A 22,800-nucleotide genomic window follows, 5' to 3' on the forward strand; every position below is an offset into this window, starting at 1 on the left:
ATAAATAATGGATTCAAAGTGACTTATCTAAAATGGAAAGGAAATGAAGGGGCTGATTGCTTGCCTAATTGGGTATTATTTTTTGAAAACAAAGACAAAATAAAAGTGGAAGACTTCAAATGGTGCAAGTATAATTAAATGACCATTCTCTACATTCTTTTTAAAGGTGCCATGAAATATAGTTAGCCTTGGCGGTTGTATTGGGAGGTTGGTGTTATGTAGGTGTGGTGTCGAGATGACAATATGCTCAATTTAGGATGTCGCATTAATGGTGGGGGAAGTCTGAAATTTTTGGATTTTAAACTTGGCATTCAATGAGAATTCTCGCAAACAATAAAGTTTCATGGAAACGTGCTTTGGCCTTGTGGCATGAGGATGGACACAGCTCTCACTCTCCCCTCACCCAAGAAACAACATCCATTTCATGGGCAGATAACAAAGAAAAGGTTGGAGAACATGTTTGTTCTTGAAGATAAAAAATTGTTTGTCAATGTAATGATAATTCTTGGGGGGGTGTTAAATGAGGTTGAAAACCGCCATAGAACAAACACAAATGTGTTTTCAATGATCATGACATGGGGCTTACAGAGACAAAAGTGGTTAGAATGGTGATGGAAGCCATTGTTCCATAGAGAGTGGCAAGGCTGACATCTTTGAGCGATCGGTACTAAGGCTCAGAATTAATCTAGCTGCCTAGCAAGGTGGTTTGGAAATAATTGGAGAGACAAAGTACACCCCATTTGGGTGGAGGTTTGATGAAAGGAGACAAAGGAAAAGGTTCAGGGAAGCTCACCGTGGATGGATGGCTTTAATTTGGTGATAATGATTCAAAAGTTGGATGAAGAAATTCAAGAGATGAAACATGTGGCTGGATAGACTGAGGAAGACGAGGCAAGGTTGAATGAAAGGCTTCAGGCTCGCAGAGGTGAAGTGGATGAGATAAATGTGGCTTCCACAAGCTAAGGAGGCTTCAAAATTTGAGGGTCCCAATTCAACCCTAGGTGATGGATGTTCTACTTTTTGCTTGCTTTGATATTTAAATCATTTCTCATCCTTTTTTTCATAAATTGTGAAGTTTTGAGGGTTTATGGCATGTGGAATGCCCGTTTTCTTTTTGAGATAAACTCTAACTGCAAATATGAATATCAAGAATGAGGCTATAGATGGTAGGGTTGGTAGTGGGTTTTGGGTAAACTGGAGTGGTTTTCTATGATGTGATTACTGGTGTTGTAGGGTGGTTTTTGTGTTGATGATCTTGTCAAACTACTATGTACTTAATGCTTTAATTACTAATAAAATTTAAAAACTTTTTACAAAGGAAATAATGTATGGGCACCAAATTGGAAAATTCAAAAAGATAACAAGGTAAAATGAATACATTACAATGGGTTAGCAAAAATTAATTAGTTTCCAATTCTTTCTCCATATCGTAAGCAATAAAGAAAAAGAATAATAATAATAAAGTCCCTTACTTTCAATGTAACACGGGGACGCATCCCCCCACCAAAACCGGGCTGCACCCAAGACAGGGATGCACCCAAGGTGGGGGAACGACATTTCAACATCTCGAGCGGTGCCACTTAGAGCACCACCTCCGCCGAAGATAACGAGATGTCTCAGGGTCCCCTGTGGGTGCGGGCGGACATGACCGCGTCCCCTCTAATGCAGGGGATGTCGGAACGTATCTCGCGGCAACATAATGGGGGACATTTTTTTTTAAAAAACAAGGCATTATTTTTTAAACAAATTGGTTCTATTTTTATTTTAATGGGATGTGGGGCCCATTCCTTCCTCCTCCTTTGTTCAAAAGCCTTTTATTCTTCATTTTATTCAAATTTGCATTTCTTATTGTTTGCAACAGCAAGAAGAAGAAGAAGAGTGAAGAGCTAAGATAAGGGTTTGTGCAAGAGTGAAGAAAGTGTTTGCAAATGAAAAAGGAGAGCCTAGGAGCAAGAAGAATAAGAACAAGGTTTAGCATCTTGTTGAAGGAGTTTTTCAAGCAAAAGGCAAGTATTTTAACTTGTTTTTTTATATTTTCAAATGCATGTTTATAAATTATTGCTCAATGCTTTTAGTTCTATATGAGTGTTTTTTCATTTTGTTATAGTTATCATTCATTCATTGAGTCATTTATAAATAATAGATTAAGATTCTTGATGTTTTATTTTGCAAATTCTTGTTATTTAGTTTCATATTTTAGAAAAATTTAAACTAAGGCATACGCTGAAAGTTTGTTTAATAATTTTGTTTTTCATTTTGTGAAATGTAATGTCAAAATGAGTTGCCACATTGATTCTCATAGTGATAATGAGATGGAATTTTAATCAGATAGTGGCAGTGAGTCTGAATATGAACCTAAGCCTAGGGTTGGGGCTGAGGATGATGATGACACTGTTGAGGGGTGAGCATGAGACTGACATTGGGTTGGGCCAAATCAGCAAGAGGCCCAAACTAGTTCCACTTCCATGGGTAGTGAATTTCAACTACCTGGTACTCCATCTATTGATTGCCCCTCCCCATCTTTGGCAAAGTAGGCTAGGGGTAAGTTTGATCCAAAATCTCCTCTAAAACAATTTGTCACTAGAATAACAAGCGGATCAGCATCAGGTGGCACAAGAAAGTGGAGATGCAATATTTGTGGTAGTGTATGGTATGGTAACATCACTAGAGTGAATGCACACCTCCTCTTTTGGACAGGTAAAAGTGTTGGACCATGTAAGGTCTTGAGTGAATCCAAAAACTTGAACTTGAGAATTGAATTCAACAAAGTTTGGGGAGTTCCAGAGGACTTGGGCATTCTAGTGCCTACTACCTTGGCTGGTAGGCAGTAGGTTCAAACTATACAACAAGTGCATGAGCAACAAATACAAGGGCAGCAACACTGACACATGTCTTCTTCTAGACCACAATATAGAGCTTCAGCTACTACATTGCTAAGGGCAGCCTCCACACCGTCCTCTACTTATAGCTCTATGGGTGTAGGAGCAGCCCAGTTGAGCAAGGGGAAACGCAGGGCATAGTCTAGTAACAACCCTATAGCAGATTTGTTTGCAGCCCAGACGAAAGAGAAGTTAAATGCATGTATTGGGAGAATGTTATTTGCCAATGGCATTCCACTTCATATTGCCCAATCTTATTTTTAGGAGGCATTTCAGAATGTAGCGAAGGCGGGGTTACCATCATATGTGCCACTAGGTAAGCACAAATTGAAGACTAAAATCTTGGATGATGAGTATTCCAAGATTAGTGAGTCCATGGAGAGCATGAGGGTTGTTTGGGCAGAATTAGGGTGCAGCATTATCATGGATGGGTGGATGGACATTAGACACCGTCCACTCATCAATGTCATAGTCACATGCACAAAGGGCCCATTCTTTCTTAGGGTTGTTGATTGTTTAGGGCATTGGAAAGATATTGCTTTTCAATCTCAAATTCTTCGGGAAGCCATTAAGGAAATTGGGCCACAAAATGTGGTCCAAGTAGTGATAGATGCAGCTCATGTGTGCAGAGTTGCAAGGAGAGTTGTTGAGGCCACATATCAGCATATTTGGTGGACTCCTTGTTGTGTGCATGCTATGAACAATGCTCTAAAGGGCATGGGGAAGATTAGCTGGATAAAGAGAGTGGTGAGTGATGCTGCAGATGTGCAAATCTATATCTACAACCACCACACCTCACATGTACTATTTAGGAGCTTCGCCAAGGAGTTCCTGAAGCCAATTCAGACACGGTATCCATCCTATTTCATTCTCTTGGAGACATTGCTTGAGTTGCAGGAGCCATTGCAACTAATGGTTATGACGAATGAATGGAATAGGTGGGATGGTTTCAAGTCAGAGCAAGGGATGAGGGTGAAGGAAATAGTTAAGAGTGATGTATTTTGGAGCAATGCAAAATACATTGTCTCTATCTTTAGGCCAATCTTCGAGGTGAGCAGATATCGAAATGGGGATGCAGCTACACTTGGAGAGGTGTACAAGTGCATTGATTCTATACTTGGGCAGTCGAGGGCAGTTGTGCGAGAGAAGGACCCCACATTAGCCTTCTATAATGATCACATTCGGCCTATTATTCAGCGTAGATGGGACAAACTTAACACACCCTTACACATGGCTGCTTATGCATTGAATCCAAAGTGGAACATGACTAGGCTTGGTAGAGTTACACCACTTCACGATGATGAGGTGATTTATATTATTACTTTATTATTTAACACTACTCATTTTAATCATCTTTAAACTTTGTCTTAGACTCTTATCATTTTAAAAATTTAATCATTTACATTACTAGCATCTTGATTCTTATATTTGCTAATAATTTGTACTATTTAATTTTTTCAAGTAAAGGAAGGGTTCTTCAAGTGCATAGATAGGATGTATGACCTTGAGACAGCAGCTAAGGTTCGCACTAAGTGGACCAAATTTGCTACCCTTAGGGGTTACAACCAAGCGGCAAAGGAAGCGGCAAAGGCGGATATCAAGACTATGCCACAAGAGGATCCCATTTTGTGGTGGTCAACTTATGGAGCAAAATCTACAACAACCACACTACCTATTTGTTTTTTGTCCCAAGTACTTAGTCCCTCAACTTGAACCTATTTAAGTTTTCAATGATCATTGTTCAACTTCTAATTACAGAGTCTTACATTGGCCAATTATTTTTCATCTCAGGTTTCTAGCTCCTCAACTTCTGAGAGGAATTGGTCTACATATAGCTTCATCCACTCTTTTAAGAGGAATAGACTTATCTCTCAAAGAGTGGAGAAGCTAGTGGCTATACATAGTGTGTTGCGTATCGATGACAGCAAGACACGTGCGCACGAGGAGAGCTCAGCATCATGATGGGATGTAGAGCCTAAGGAGCTATCGCAGATTGATGAGAAGGTGAATGCTTTAGATCCAGCCACAAGGCTAGTTGATGTTCCCTTTTCAGCTCTTGATTTTGGAGAGACTGATAGTTTTAGTGGTGATGAGTTTCAACTTCCTGCCTCCAGGGGATGATCATTGATCATTAATTTGGCTTTTTGATTTGGACTCTTGGAGGCTTGTAGTTTTTGTTTGCATTATATACTTATTTTAATATCATGATTCATGGCAAATGATACTTATTGTAACCATCTTTATGCCATGACTCATGACTCATATGATCATTGATTACTATTAGATAGTAGAATCTAGATGCTCATACTATTGATCCGAAGACTGATATATATTATTATATTATAAATTTAAAATTATATAATTTGACACTCTTTCATTTGCTGATATTCAATGTTCAATGGTCATTGTTTGTCATTTGATCATGAATCATGATGTTCCAATTCAAAACTTCAATGCAATGTTCAGTGTTTAAGTTTTTTACATCTTTATGTCTTATATTATATAAATGTAGTACATTTTTTCATAACTAGCATTTTAAGTACCATATGTATTAGTATATACACCCTTGTTCCCCCCACCAACCGCCCCCCACCAGAGTCCCCAAATCAAGGCCCCTCTGTCCCCCGTCTCGAAAACTTGTCCCCCCATCCCGCAAAGTAGTGTAACTATGCTTACTTTCCAATTGTGCATTGTTCAAAAGAAAACGAAATAGTGGCCTTCCATAAAACAAACTTGGAAGAAAATATTATAATAAAGAAAATATCATAAAATTGTAGGAAACTTTACTTCAGTCTGTCATATGACCCCACAGCCTGCCATAAGACTTTTGCATTGTGCTGTACTCCCCAATACCCTTCTAAATTCATTTTCCACCCATTCTTCAGCCAAGCTATGCACTGTCTCTTTCTATCATTTTTGCCTCCATCTTACAGTGCTCTGCTGTTTCCTCCCCTCTTGTATGGTCCTTCCCTATATCCATCAATCACACTTCTCACTACATAACTTCTCCACACACTTCTACCATAAATTTCTGAGTTGGCAATGACCAAGATCTAGGAAAAGTCCAATTTCAAAAATTCATGCAAGGTTTAATACAGAGAAACAAGTTCTCAATTTAACAGGTTCAGCCCCTGCCAAACTTGCCCCCTGTCACTAAAGGAGATAAACATCTTTTCAATGGGCCAAATTCATTTGAATGCAAATAGAAAATCCTCGTGTAGCCATGCAAGATGCCACATCAACTCAAGTTCTTGCCATGCCAGCTACATAGAGAATGTCAAATTCAGCCCCTTCTGATTTCATGTGACAGTTCAACCTAGGCCTACTGCATTCAGATCCAAAATGAAAAAATAGACTTGTAATTTGTCTGTGGAAACATAAGCTAGCAAACTAAACTAGGTTATAGAATTGCAACAGTTGTGTAGGAAATAAGTGAGGGTTTTCTCGGTTTAAGTAATGAAACATTACAGAGCAGGTGATAGAGGTTTTTGCAGGAAGGTTTCCATCATCACATAGTGGTACCATGATGCTCACTAGTTGAAAATTTTCTTGTAACATGCAAATTTGGCAAGGAGGCATAGTGCATCTTTGTGGAAGTTTTCTGCCACAATGGGTTTCTAACATAAACATAATGTTAGGGTGATGTTCTTGAAATAGTTTCTTTCCATTTAACTTTCCAAGTTATTGCCTCATGCTATATGTCTATTCCATTTCCTGTCAAGTAGAGCAAAATATGCAATCTGATTTTATAACAACAACAACATTTCCTTAACTTCAAGCATAAACAATGGTAAAGCCATTTTGGTAAATGGCTCCTTGGTAATAACAAAGAAATTTGCAAAGAAAATACTATCTTTATACACAATAATAACCAAATTGACATTTAATAGGGAGTCCTCAAGAAATTTCCTGCGTACAGACTGCTTATAAACTTTACCTTCACCTTCCTATTAAATTGTTAATACACGGTTATGTTTGCTTCTTAAAAATTAAAATATCATTGACTGAATATTTGAATAGAAAATCATAAGACTTACGGACGAATAACGTATTTTGTTTTTCCTTCATCATTTGTTCCTGATGGAGCCCTGTGCAGACAATCAACATCAAAGACTTTAGTTCTATTTCAAATGATAGATGGAAAATCTCTGCAAGCAAACCCCATTAGAAGTATAGTGGTGCTTATCTTTTTCTCTGTCATTTCACAGTATAAGCAAGAGATAAAAAATTCAATACAGATTTTAAAAACTAAACACACAGCGTTAGAGAATGATGTCTATATACCTTGTAATGATACATGAAGCAACATGTAGTCCAAGCTTAGCATCAGGATCAAATGAAAACCTGACAATGACGAGAAAATAAATCAAATAAAAGCTTAATTATGCACTCTATTCAAGTATATAGCTATCAAAATCAAAAGAGTAAAACTGACATTTGACTCTAAAAAATCCAGCAAGACCAAGCACTGACAAAATAACTACAACAGGATGTATCAAGTGATCTGATAGAATTCTGAATTACACAACTTTGAGACCAACAGAGAGATTTTCTAATATGATGCAGCAGGTAAGAGTATTCCAGATCGAACTGTGTATGCTAAAATTACTTCTAGCTACAAATAGGCCAACCTATGACAACATCAAAACACAGAAACAACTAGATTTCAACTGACAGACAAAAGCATCACTGAACCAAAATACACAAAGTGGAAAATGAAAATAAAATGTATTGCTTTTTTCACCAAAAAGATATGGAGAAAAAGTCATTGCACTGAACAAATGTGAAGAGGAAATACCAGCATATTAATGTATGTACATAAACCAATAACATGTACAAATTAAAGATAATGTTAACATGGTCAACAAAAAAATATAAACAATACAATCTCATATCCTTTCTAAAATCTCCCCAAACTGACTTGCTAAACAAAAATGTATTAACGAATCAACTTTGCAGTCATAGAGCTAAATAACATATCATTTACCTGTATGCACCTGCTCAAATAACTAGGATCGTATCTCAAGCCACAACTCAGGTTGGGTATGTAATTGTAATTGACATAAATCCTTACTAGTGGTTCTATGAGTGGCATCAAGAGTAGTTCATCCCCCAACAAATAATACACAAACAAAAGGATTAAATAAGGATTTACTTTTCCTGAAGAGTAAGAATCCGTCAATGTACTAGATGAAATTCCTTCCTCATAACTTCTCTAAATGTATGCCAACAAAAAAACTGCTGGTGGCAATAAAGAAAAGGCAACTTTGTGAAGGCCCTCCTATTAAATAGAGGAACAAGATGAAAAAAGAACTACCAGCATCATACAACAACATCTTGCAAATTTTAATAATTTTGATAAACATCACAAGGAATCTCTCTTGTTGTTAAAAATACCTTATTTTTGTGAATTGATACCCAAAATCCAAAATGATGTTAAGATCTCGAACCAGAATATAATTATTGCAATAATCAGAACCTTTAACAAGAATACTCAAGAAAACCAGACACAGATTTACCCTGGGAAAACCCTCCTACTTGGAAAAAAACCCAGACACACCAAGAAATTTGATCCTTTATTGAGTGTTCAAACTTCGAACTGAATATAAAGCTTCACAAGCTTATTTGATACCCAGCAAACATAATAAACTTCACCTAGAGTATATAACCAATGGCTGAACTGGATACAACACAAATGTCTGATGCACAAACAAACCACAGAAATTGCTGATCCAGATACAATATATGTAGGACCTTAAGAATCACGCAGATACTAAGCACACAGTGATAGATGCACAAAATGACCACCTATAGATCATACATCCAATGTCTAAAAAGGAGTTAAGATTAAGATCATACTCCCCTGTTGCAGATGTATTCTCTCACAGAAATCTGAATGGTTGTCATTAGTAATCATACCTCTTCCAAAACTACCAGGTAGTCATTTACGGCTCCAACTAAAGAGGGGAAAACAGTCAAAATAACAGTGTGTTCAATGGAAGACTCCCTTAGTCCAGACAATGGAACATTCAGTGTTGTCAATTGTGCTACTGGTAATCGAGAAATCTTTAATTTGAGACTCCTGTTCATAAAACTCACAGATGCAGACTTAGATTGTCATATGAACATAACTCATGTATTACTTCCATAGTAACTGTTTATCTGTAAGAACAATTTCCATAGAGGTTTCTGTTGATGCGAGATTTATTCCACTACAACATGCAGAATCAAATACTCAATGTTTCACAGTGAAGCATTAAATACCCAGTCCTCTCTTGAATAAAGTCATCCCTCATGCTAAGTTTGCAATATAAGATCATGCGATAAGTTCAAGGTTCCATTAATGGTGGATACTCCCTCAATGAAATGATGTGATATGCTGGTAAACACTTGGGGACTTGTGTTGTTTCTCAAGATTTGACAATGTACTTCTAAAGATATCATTTCACAATGTGCAACGAAAATATTGTTTTTTAGTTTTCAACACTTGCCTTCTTAACTTACTTAAACTTGACAGCTACCTTTATTCCTAAGAATGAATGCAAGGACTTGTGAATTGCTTGGACTCTACCAGTTGGAGTTTAATCAGAGGCTCGACTCACCTCATGCAAGCTTCTAAGGTGTATTCAAATGGTTTTCATATTGACATCTCTTCAACTCCATCAAATGGAAGCCAATTAAAGACTCAATACCAATTGAAGTACTAATATTCATCGGCTCACCAAACAAGGTGATGCAGGCGCATCTCATTACTAAATCATTTCAAAGATCCAAGATTCTCCATATATTTTAAATGGTCAATTTTAATAATTTAGGATTATGTCTTAGTGGATAGAATTAGGTGTTTTATTAAATAAATGTTATAGTTTTTAGTCGGATATGTTAGAGTTAGAAAAAAGGGTTAATGAGGTTAGTGTCGGTTTTAGAAAGGATAAAATTAGTAATAGAAATGCCATGTGGTCAATAATTAAAAGAATCTCATCAGAAAGTTGGTGGCAATTTTAAGAGTGTTCATAATGGCGAAAAAATAGCTATGGAATAAAAGAAACCGTTTCATATTCCTTCTATTTGGAGGAAAGTCGGTTTTCTTTAAAAAGCCAATCCTATTCTTAGCAGTTACAAGAATATCCATGATTGCTGCATGGTATTGATGATTCTTATTCTTAGCAGTTACAAGAATATCCATGATTGCTGCATGGTATTGATGGTAAAACGTCTTTCACATTCCTATTCTTAGATGGAAAAGAAAATGTTTTTATTACTACTGGACAGCAAGGCCAGTCAGACTTTGGTTATTAAAAAAAAAAGCCAATCTTTTATGTAAAAAAACGATTTGAACTTGGGGAGGAATGGGAAGTTTTATGTCTCCTTTGGTTTCCTGCATTTTTTTTTCAAGATTATGGTTCTACTGTTATGCTTCATATATTTCTCATGGCAATCAGTTTAGGGAATAACAATTGCAGAAAAAATGTACTCTGATGCGGTGTCAATATCTCGGGTCTAAACCGTTGGATTTCTCTCAAATTTTTACAGGTTGTTTGAAACCTAGTTATGCAAAATATCAACGGTTGGATTGAGTAAATCATTTCTGGTTCGAAAGTTATTCATGTCTGACTGCGGGTCTATCCGAAGGCAGCAAGAAGATATTTTGGGGGATTTTATTTTCAAAGTTTTGTTTATTGAATCTGATTTTAGTGTGTGATCCTGAAGGTTGTAGATGCCCCTTGAAGCAACTCAGTTGAGTGACTGATTCCTCCTGAGTTTTCCAAGGTGTGGCTCTGCATCATTTTTGGTATCAGAGCCCAACAAAAGGTTTGGGAAAAAGTAGTTGTGTATATGTTTGTGTGATTGTGAAAGATTGAGAGAAATAGTCTGAGAAGAAGTCCAGGAGACTAGATAAGAAGAAAATAACCTAGCTGAGGAATGATAGGACAAGAAGAAGCAGCTTTATTGTATCTTTTTAGAAGGTATTCGCAGAGAAAGGATTCTAAACAGAAGGAGATAGAGGAAAAGAAGAAAAGAGAGAAAGAAGAAAGGAGAAAACAAAGAGAAGAGCTAAGCAAGATAGAAGAGGAGATAAACAATTTGAGAAGGAGACTTGAGGAGAATGACGCTAAGTTGAAAGAGAATAAAGCTAAGTTGAAAGAAGTACAGCAAGAACACAAAGTGCAGCAACAAGTATCTCTTGACGAGAGCAGTAACAAGACAAGCCCTATTGGATTTGAATGCAAACAATCTGTGGTTGGAACAGTAACATGTCCTTTGAAAATAGAGAAGAGTACAATGCTGGAAGGTACTCCTATGAAAAATATTTTGGAGGCTGAGGATAAGAAGGAAGAAGTGATTCAAAGCACACAGGTAGAGGATGAAGAGTTAGATCAAGAAGAGGAAAACAATCTATTAGAAGGGCATAGACAGCAGGTGAATGTTGGTGTAGAGACTAAGAGTGAACAACAGGAGGTTGTTGTTGAACCTTGTGAGGAAAAGGTTCTTGCAGATGAAGAAGAGTTGGTGACAGGTGTGGTTGCAGACAATATTTGCCCAAATGATGGAGATGTTGACACAAATGATCAGAAAGGAAAAGATGTAGTGCAAAGATCAGATGCTGAAGAGAAGACTATTGATGACAAGAATGAAGTATTTGTTGATTATTATGATGCTCTAGAGATATACAAACGAGAAGCAGATGTTGGTATGATAATTTGGTATTTTTATGCAGGGGATACGAGGCTGTTAAATATATTTGTTCCAAGATTCGACACAGGTACCATGGAAGGTATTCATTCTACAGTTTGGAATCAGAATGTTCTGGCAAGCGGCATCAATTCCATCATTCTTATGGTGACATTATTGCTTACATACAATTGGAAACTCTGGAAAAAGATTGCAGCAATTCAATGGGACTTGAATTTTTCTGTCCCCGAGAGTATGATGCAGGCGCATCTCATTACTAAATCATTTCAAAGGTCCAAGATTCTCCATATATTTTAAATGGTCAATTTTAATAATTTAGGATTATGTCTTAGTGGATAGAATTAGGTGTTTTATTAAATAAATGTTATAGTTTTTAGTCGGATATGTTAGAGAGTCAGAGGAAAGGGTTAATGAGGTTAGTGTCGGTTTTAGAAAGGATAAAATTAGCAATAGAAATGCCATGTGGTCAACAATTAAAAGAATCTCATCAGAAAGTTGGTGGCAATTTTAAGAGTGTTCATAATGGCGAAAAAATGGCTATAGAATAAAAGAAACCGTTTCATATTCCTTCTATTTGGAGGAAAGTCGGTTTTCTTTAAAAAGCCAATCCTATTCTTAGCAGTTACAAGAATATCCATGATTGTTGCATGGTATTGATGATTCCTATTCTTAGCAATTACAAGAATATCCATGATTGCTGCATGGTATTGATGGTAAAACGTCTTTCAGATTCCTATTCTTAGATGGAAAAGAAAATGTTTTTATTACTACTGGACAGCAAGGCCAGTCAGACTTTGGTTATTAAAAAAAAAAGCCAATCTTTTATGTAAAAAAACGATTTGAACTTGGGGAGGAATGGGAAGTTTTATGTCTCCTTTGGTTTCCTGCATTTTTTTTTCAAGATTATGGTTCTACTGTCATGCTTCATATATTTCTCATGGCAATCAGTTTAGGGAATAACAATTGCAGAAAAAATGTACTCTGATGCGGGGTCAATATCTCGAGTCTGAACCGTTGGATTTCTCTCAAATTTTTACAGGTTGTTTGAAACCTAGTTATGCAAAATATCAACGGTTGGATTGAGTAAATCATTTCTGGTTCGAAAGTTATTCATGTCTGAGTGCGGGTCTATCCGAAGGCAGCAAGAAGATATTTTGGGGAATTTATTTTCAGAAAAAATGTACTCTGATGCGGGGTCAATATCTCGGGTTTGAACCGTTGGATTTCTCTCAAATTTTTATATGTTGTTTGAAACCTAGTTACGCCAAATATCAACGGTTGGATTGAGTAAATCTTTTCTGGTTCGAAAGTTATTCATGTCTGAGTGCGTGTCTATCCAAAGGCAGCAAGAAGATATTTTGGGGGATTTTATTTTCAAAATTTTGTTTATTGAATCTGATTTTAGTGTGTGATCCTGAAGGTTGTAGATGCCCCTTGAAGCAACTCAGTTGAGTGACTGATTCCTCCTCAGTTTTCCAAGGTGTGGCTCTGCATCACAAGGTACTCTTACAATCCGTAAGAAGCTAGTGGCCTGGATTTGTTTGACTCATACAAGTGAACATCCACAACTACTCTCATTCAACTAAACTAAATCACTTAAAGCAAATACTCCTCTACTTTATCTCAACAACTTGAAAGTGGAAAGCAACTTTGAAATGAAAATCTACTCTAAGTGAGGATAAAGATAACCATGCAATAACATGAACATGATCACATCTATCACCATGCAAAACACAACAATGATAAGTAGAGAGAATTTAGCATTATCTTTACGACAATTCTCCCACATCTCCCTTCCCAGCTGACTTGGTTGTGGTATTAAATAAAGGTTTGTCATTTATTTCATGGCCACAGGGATTAGATAAGAGGTTGTCCCAAAATGATTTAGATTGGGCCTTTCTCAATCAATGGCAAGCTTACTATAAATAGTAAGTATATGAAATTGAGCCCAAATGAAGTCCAATCTAAGCCAAACAAAGGCAAAACTAGAACATACAGAATTTTGGAGAAGATAAGAGCTTCCATTTAAAATACCTCTACCTTAGAAGACCCTCTGTTTATTAGAGTTAAATCTCTCTATTTTTGTTTCTCTCTCTTCTTTAGATTTACTTCTATTTCTAATGGCCACTCCTCTTCTATGTTTGCATATTCTCTTTTTGTCCAATATGGAAACTTTCTCTTTCCCTCTTCACAATGTCTCTATTTCTCTGTCTCTGTTTGTTATAGAAACATTCTTGTGTTTACTTGTATATATAGATCATTCATGATCTTTATTTAATAACACATCCATTATTTTACCATAATATGGCATCAGAGCTATTTTTTTTCAAAAAATACTAATTTCATTATTGAAATTTTCTAAATTATTTTTCAATATAGATTTTGAAAATCTTTAATTTCTTCACGAAAGTTTAGACTCAAGATTTGTATGCAGGGATATTTTTCTAAAATACATCTAGGGTTTATGTACATTTTTTTTCTCTAGGTGGTTTTTCTCCTACAACTCATGCGTCATCTGTCTTTCCCCTTCCTATGCAACCAGCTTCCTATGAAAAATGACTAGTTTTTTGTTGTTGTTGGGCTTGCATTTGACATTTTTTTGTGAGCATGTTTTTTCTGCAATTTCATGGCCTTCTTTTTATGCATTTCTGACCTATCTTTTTCTGTCATTTTACACCACTATTTTATAGTCAAATCTGTCATTTTTGAGTTTTTCAAAAACAGTGAGGGTTTTCTTTGGAACTCAATTTATTTGTCATTCTGAAAAGCTTTTTGCAGAAGCTTGGTGGGTTTTTGCAGACCTCATTAGTATCAGTATCCATTTTTCTGGGTGAATCATTTTTTGTGCCTTGATTTCCGAGCTAGTGGATTCAAAATCTAATTTCAAATTCTTAATGGGTTTTTCGTGCTCTCTTCTATGTGTCCTTTCATTATTTTTGGGTCTTACATCAATATGCCTCAAAATTTGTGCCTTTCCAAATATTCACGTATTTTGCATCAAAACCGTGTCATGGCATCTCTCACCAATCTTCTCTTGGAAGGTAGTCAGCAATTCAACAGAAATAACTACTACACCTAGAAGTAGAGAATGATAACGATCTTCGAGTACCTCCGCCCTAAGGCGCTTATTCTGGATACCGAGACTCGTCCTTCCTTAGTCAATGCTACAACAAACCAATATTGCAGAACATACAAAAAGGATTCTCTTGCAAATTCTTTGTTGCTTTCAAGTTAGATTGACCATTATGGGAGGTTATTAGAGTTAAATCTCTCTTTTTGTTTCTCTCTCTTCTGTAGATTTACTTCTAGTTCTGTTGGTCACTCTTTTTCTATGTTTCCATATTCTCTCTCTGTTCAATATGTAAACTTTTTGTTTCTCTCTTTGTTCATTATAGAAATATTCTTGTGTATACTAGTATATATAGATCATTTATGATCTCTATTTAATAACACTCATTATTTTACCATAATATTGTCCACGATAATTAGCCTACAAGAAGGCTAATCATTCAAACTCCAATGCTCGTGAAAATGAGGATGTTACAATCTAGATATGTAAGCACTCATCCTAAAGATGCTAAGGACAAAGCTTAGAAGTATGCCTTTGAAGGACAAAAACATGGGTTTTAATTTGCATTAACTATGAAAAACTATTTTGTAAAGGCATCAACCGCCACAAATACCACCTTTCAAGCAACAGTAAGCATGATACTAGGGGTTATCCTAGGGCCATATTGGAAATAAAAAGAAAAATCAATGCCTTACTTGCAGCCCAAAAGAGAAAAAGTTGCGAAGAGGAAAAAACTGGCCATAAGAGAAACCATAGCTGAATCTTAAGGTGTTCTAATCAACCTTGAAGAAGAAAAAGTTACACTTGAGGACGTAGTAGGCTCTCTCTGTGGCCAACGTAACTGCAAAGCCGCCACCACCTCGACCACTACTACTACTACAGAGCAACACCATCACTGTTGTAGACTATAGGTGATTATTTTGTGCACTAAGGCACACTTGGAGTATAACCATCATTGGATCGAACTGGTTTGAAAAGGGTTGTGCATGAGTGTATAAACATTACTTGTCCTGATTTTTGGTGCTTCAACATCCCTTCAATGTGGCAGACAATCCATATTGGCTTAATTTCTATGCATCCCCAAGTTTATGGAATGGGGACAGCATTGGACAGTGGGACAAATTTCTGGGATGGCAAAAAAAATTAATGATTTTGGGGACAGGAGGGGATGGCTATATCTATATATATATATATATATAGGGAAACTTCAAAAAATATAAAATATATAGGGAGATTTGAGAATATACATTACATTCATATGAAGACATGGATAAACCATGCCACTTAAACTTCATAGAACCTTAACATACAACATTTCAATAATCAAACTCAATGCTCAATATGCTATAATGCATTCATAATTTGGAATTATCGTCAATGTGCATGATATATTAAATTAATAACATCAAGATTTGAAATATACCAAAGAACATAATTTAAAACTCATTTTCAATAGCAAAATGAACAATAGCCCACCTTTCAAATTGAAACAACTACTATCATTTAATTATGAAACTACACTTCCAATTCATTGTAAGTGGATTGACATTAATATTAAAAGGTCCTCTACACAATTCTGATCATGATATACATTTTATAAATTAAGATGGTATCTTGATGTGAAATGATCAACAATACTTAAAACTCCACTTGGTTTATTTTGTAAAATAGTTGGTATGTACCATGGTATTTCTAACGCTGTTGAGAAAGATTCACTCTAAAATATATATCAATATGTTGTACGAATTTTGTATACAAGGTAACAAGTTCAGAAAATATCAATACTATATTTATATTAACCTCCACATACAACAAGCACAAACCATGCTTTGTCTATATCAGAATATGAGAAACTGAGTATTGAAGGAGTTAATACATTGTATTTATGCTTCCAAGATGCTCATACGTAGTATTATAAAACTCAGACATGAAAGGGAAGAACTTATATACAGTAGTTGTTTAGTAACTATCTTGCTCCTTAGTGTGCTCTGCCCTAGAACTAGTATTTGTCGTGAGGAGAGAATAGCTACTGCTTGATTGGCGTTTTGAGTTCCTTTTTACCACCAACAATTGCTCACTATCATGGCTGGGCTAGAATAACAGCGGCCCCCCAAACTACTTGCCTAGTCATGAAGTCCTTTCCACTTCCTATTGTTCCTGCTGTGAGCTTACCCACACATTGGTGTAGATGATGAATCTAGACACCAATACCAATCTAGACTTCTGCAATGCGTGACGCTTCTTTTCCTACTATCTCTGTCGTTAAATCTCTATCACCACTCTCAACAAGACTGCCTAATATTTGTCGCCTCCTTTCCGTCTTTTAAACCTTCACTACCCCTTGTGTTCTACACGAAAGACGTGACTCCCAGAATACTTTCAACATACTCGGGTGTAAAGCTTTCCTACTCCCACTCAATGCAATGCATGACACTAATTAAATCTGCAACCCCTTCACAGTGTTGTTATACTCTTCCAATGAAAGCGTTTAAGTTTACTTACTTCTGAGAGCTGATTTCATTGATTCTGAGTCCCAAATCTCTGCACCTGAATTCTGAGATACAATTTCCCACGAATTGTCGGGGTTTCGTCCAGCTCCTTTATCTTCTCTCAAGGGGTTTCGTCCTCGAGAATGTCCAGTCACATTTAAGCAGCCTGAGAATTTATAAAATAACATACATTCATTCATTCTCTAAAGTTCAATGCAAAAAGCTTCCTTTTATCACCTCAAAGTGTGGAGAGATACAAACAACTTAGCAATGTGGGATAAAAGACTATTTCGTCTTTTAGTCACTTAAGTTAATTTGTCCTAAAGTGACTTTAAATAATAAAGCACATTACATTTCAATCCAATAAAATAAAGTGACTAAAACCTTAGGATTTCCCATTTAAATCTCCTCAATTGAAACCCAAACTCCTGTGATTGGCTCGCATCCTAAAACATATATGTCATTAGCCTATCCGGATGGAAAGATAAACCAACTAGGCGCCATTAAGGCTACCACGGAGAAGGGGACATTACAGTCCCCCCTTCCTAGGATCTCAATGCTAGATGTTGTAAGATTGACTCACTTTCCCAAGTAGCATCCTCATAAGGTAAATTCTTCCAACGAATAAGATATTCCTTGATGGCCCTGTTACACAACTTTTTCTCTCTAACCTCTATCACCTCTGCTGGAACTAATACAAGCTTCCCTACCTCATTAAGCGGAGGCAACTCCATGGAGGGTACTGTATGTTGGCCAATTGCCTTCTTGAGGCATGAAATGTGGAACACATTATGAATTCTGATGTCCATAAATCTAACTCATAGGTGACCTCACCAACCCTCCTAGTAATGTGATATGGACCAAAAAATTTGAGTTGAATTTTTTGAGACCCACTCTTCTTCAAGGAACTCTACCTGTATGGTTGGAGACGGAGATAAACCACGTTGCCCAACTCAAAACTCCGCTCAGTCCGACGGCGATCAGCGTACAACTTTTGCTGATTCTGGGCCTATAAAATGTTCTCCCGAAGAGATCTAAGGATATCCTGCTAACCTTGTATCCAATCCCCTGCTAGAGGTGCCCTGTTGTCCTGCAAAGCCAAGTCTATAAATGATAGGGGTTCGCTGCCATAGAGAGCACGAAATGGAGACATCTGAATGGGCATGCGGTAGGAAGAGTTGTAACAGTACTCTCCTAAAATACAACCACTTAACCCAGGCTCTTTGTTGTCCTGCTACATAGCTCCAGAGATAACCTTCCACCCATTTGTTAACTATCTCAGTCTGTCCATCCGTCTGGGGGTGCTAATTCGTGCTGGGTGTCAATTTTGTACCGGTCAATCTGAATAGTTCCTGCGAAAAAGTGCTAAGGAACTTGCTATCCCTATCGCTCACAATGGTGCGAGGAAGACCGCACAAACGAAAAACCTCCCAAAAAAATAACTCAGCTACCTCCAAGGCTAACCAATCTGCAACTATGGCAAAGAAGTGAGAGAATTTCGTTAATCTATCCATCATCACAAACATAGAATCCCTACCCTGCTCTCTAGGCAACCTTGTAATAAAATCCATAGAAATACTCTCCCATTTCTGTGTCGGAATGGGGAGAGGTTGTAATAACCTAGCTAGAAACTCATGCTCTGACTTGTTCTGCTAACAAGTCTGACACTCCCTAATATGCTAGATGACATCGTCCTTGAGGCCCTTCCATGAAAATCTTTCCTTGACCTATCTTTAGGTTTTGAAGAACCCTGGGTGACCGGTTGATGCGGCATCATGTAAAGTTTCCATAATTTTTCCTTTGAGTTTAGACCATGGTACGAGGTAAATCCAATCCTTGTAGAAAATCACATCATCTATTACCTTATACCCATTGTCTTGAAGCTGTCCATCCATAATCTGGCATGCTTGAGTATTCTTAGAATACTCAACCAACAATTGAGACTTCCAATCTGCATAAATTTCAGATATAGCACAACATTCCGCTATTGAGGGTCTCCTGGAAAGTGCATCAGCAACTATATTGTTCTTACCTTTGACGTACTCAATGTCAAAAACATATGCTTGAATCTTGCTGACCCACTTTTGTTGTCTCTCATTAAGATCCTTCTATTCTAGGAAGTAGTGCAAACTATTGTGGTCTATCCTAACTGTGAATTTGCCCCCCACTAGGTATTGTCTGAACTTGACTAGCGCATGCATAATAACCAACATCTTCTTATCATAAGTGGAGTACAATCTCTCGCCATCCTTAAGCTTCCTGCTCTCATAAGCAATCGGATGCCTATCCTGCATGAGCACCGTGCCAATACCACTCCCTGAAGCATCACACTCAAGAACAAACGGTCAAGAGAAATCCAGTAGTGCCAAGACAAGGCATGTGCTCATCACCTGTTTGAGCCTATCAATGGTCTCCTTTGCCTCAACTATCCATCTGAAAGCCCCTTTCCATGTGAGGTCGACGAGGGGAGCCGCTATCTGAGAGAAACCCCTAACGAACCTCCTATAGTAAGAGCAAAGACCCATGAAGCCTCTCAAGTCTAATACATTCCTCGGTGGTGGCCAATCTAGGATTGCCTGAATCTTTTCTTAATGTACCTTCACCCCATCTACACCAATCACGTGACCAAGGTAGAGGATCTCAGTCAATCCGACTAACGTTTGGACTCTTTTGCAAACAAAGAGTGCTCCTCCATGATATTGAGTACCTCATCTAGATGCTATAAGTGCTCCTCCCATGTTCTGCTGAAAATCAATGTCGTCAAAAAATAATAATACACTCTTCTACAGTTGTTTCCTAAAGATGTGGTTCATGCAAGACTGAAACGTAGCTGGTGCATTAGTGAGTCCAAATGGCATCACCAAGAACTCGTAGTGACCATAGTGACATCAAAAGGCTGTCTTATGCACATCCTCCTCACGAACCCATATCTAATGGTATCCAGATCTGAGGTCTATCTTTGAGAAGTAAACCGCCCCATGTAACTCATCTAGTAGCTCATCGATGCGAGGGATTGTGTACCTATTCTTGATGGTCCTCTTGTTAAGAGCACGATAATCAATACACATGCGTAGAGTGCCATCATTCTTCTTCACCAACACAACTGAAGAAGCAAAAGGACTCGAGCTAGGTTTGATGTGTCCCATATCGAGAAGTTCCTCAATCGTCTTTTCTATCTCCTCCTTATAATGCTTGGGATGACGATAAGGTTTCATAATGACGAGCTTGGCGCCCTCTTCCAACTCGATGATATGCCCGAACCCTCTATCTAGGGGAATACCTAGAGGAATGTCCTCAAAAATCCTCTAGTGCTTATCAAGCACTAGCTGAATGTCAACATGAAGTTGTCGTCCTGACTCTAAGGTAGCCTTAGAGGAAATGAAACAGTGTCACCCCATGTCATCATGCCTCATAATGGCCTCCATCCTGTGGGCTAAAATCAACCTAGGTTCCCTTTCTGGCATAGCCTTGAGGATCACTTGTTGGCCATCCTATAAGAACTCCAACTACATCTTCTTGTGATCAACGGTATATCTACCTATGGTCTGTAACCACTGTCTCCCTAACATGGCATCTAGTCCATCTAAATCCACCACATAAAAATTTGCCTCAAGAAGGAAATCATCAAAATTGATCGGAAGTCCTAACACCTTCCCTGTGCATCTCAATCTCTCGCCTCCTACCACCCTAACCTCAAACTCAGGTATGTCGTCAATCTGTAACCTCCTCTTGGTAACCCATTGTGAGCTTATAAAGTTATGCGAGGCACCTATATCCAAGAGACATATAATACACTATCCTCTAACAATTCCTTTCAAACAGAAGGGGTGTCCTGTGGGATCGCTAGAAAGCGATGCTATGATAGGAGGTTGTCCATGGGTACCTTCCTTCTTCCTCCCTCTAGGTGGTCAATCCTCGTTCTCCTCCTCATCACTGCCATCAACATCGTTGCCCTCTTGTTGCTCATCCTCCTCCTCTAAAAGCACCTCTACATAATGTATCTTACCTATGCCAAGGCATCTATGATCCAATGTCCATGGTTCTCTACAAGTGAAGCATAGCTTCTTCCTCCTGAGTTCATTCCGTGTCTCAAAGTCCATCATGGAAGGTGTAGCCTTATGCTGGTTTTTGTTTTTCTGGAATGAAGTGGATCCCTTTTACGTTTTCTTTTGGTGTTGTAATATTAAAGAGGGTGACTCTAGATCGTGTGTGATCTTAATAGCATCATCCAGAGTATTTGGTTTAAGTACCTTAACCAAACCTCTATATCTATCATGTAAACTCTCGGTCGAAAGCATTACCTTACACTATTTTGTCATGTCCGAAACCATCACCGAGATTTGCTGAAACTCGTCAATGAAATCATCTAGAGATCCACCCTATCGTAACTGTGCCAAATCCCTGTAATATACCTCTATATCCTTCCTGTGAAAGCAAGTAATCAGTTTAGAGCTGAAAGTCTCATAGGATGTAATGAGACCATGATCCTGGGTAACCAACCCGTGGTGCCACCAATCATATGTTGCTCCCTCTAAGTGCATCGTAGCGAATCTGATGGCTTATGTCTCTGACATAGGTTTAAGTGTTAGGTACGTGTCTAGCTTGTGAATCCAAGCTCTCATAGATATCTTACTGCTGCCATCAAAAGTAGGGAGAGATAGTTTATTCATAGTGTGCTTTAAGTCTCTGTTTGGTGCTCTAGGTCTCCTATCCTACTGTTGTTTATCTAACTCTTTTTTCTGATTTAGATATTGGACAAGGGACATATTTTGTTTAATAGAATCAGGAAACAAATCCCATTCATCATACATTGCCATAACATTGTCTGGTAGTAAATTTGGTGCCACTAGTGGTGCTACTTTTTCTTCTGCATTAAAAACTAGCATTAAAGGCCTGTCAATGTTTCATGTGGAAGCCCTAAAAACTTGGGCTGATCCCACTACACTACTACCACCACTGTGATGCCTCGGAGCTCTCATGTTAACAAGGGCTAATTGTTGTATATTAGCTTAAAGTTGCTGAAGAGCATCAACTTTGTTATTCTGCCCATCTCTAATAGTCCGCAATGTTTCCCTTACTTCTCGATCCGGTTGAGCTTCATTACGTGCCATTTGAATGTTGTTTTCTTGTTCTGCCTGTTCAATCTAATCAACCTATTTAGCCTGTTCACCTGTTCCAAAAATCAACTCCTCATCCACTAAATAACTCTCATTGTCAATCTATTCTGAAGACTCTGCTTGTTCCGGTTGGAGGTGACTGAAATTATAAAGTTTCTTCCTCATACCCTACTGTAATTTTATTTTTTGCTTATCCCACAAGATGCCAGGATCTATGGCTCTGATACCACTGAAATGATCTAAGCTTAAAATGATCAACAATAGTTGAAACTCCACTTGGTTTATTTTGTCAAACAATTCGTATGTACCCTAGTACTAAGTTCTAACACTATTGAGAAAGATTCACTCCAGAATATATAATATGTTGTATGGATTTTGTATATAAGGTAACAAGTTCAGAGAATATCAATATAATACTATATTTATATTAACCTCCACATACAGCAGGCACAAACCATGCTTTGTCTATATCAGAATATGAGAAAATGAGTGCTGAAGGAGTTTATACATTGTATTTATGCTTCCAAGATGCTAATACATAGTATTATAAA

General features: G+C 37.5%; 1 protein-coding gene across 1 annotated transcript in view; it reads right to left on the reverse strand.

Annotated features, from left to right (window-relative positions):
• The window catches only part of LOC149538582 (FAD/NAD(P)-binding oxidoreductase), a 272,028-nt gene that overhangs the window by 169,818 nt on the left and 79,410 nt on the right, over positions 1–22,800 (reverse strand). The window contains exons 4-5 of the mRNA XM_089799888.1: positions 7,164–7,223; positions 6,917–6,967 (exon numbers count right to left, since the gene is read on the reverse strand). Coding sequence (XP_089656014.1) covers positions 6,917–6,967; positions 7,164–7,223 — 111 coding nt within the window. The remainder of the gene's footprint in view (positions 1–6,916; positions 6,968–7,163; positions 7,224–22,800) is intronic.

Source organism: Cupressus sempervirens, chromosome 9 (assembly GCF_028749045.1).
Source record: "Cupressus sempervirens isolate cs-2001-9-10 chromosome 9, ASM2874904v1, whole genome shotgun sequence".
Lineage (NCBI taxonomy): Eukaryota > Viridiplantae > Streptophyta > Pinopsida > Cupressales > Cupressaceae > Cupressus > Cupressus sempervirens.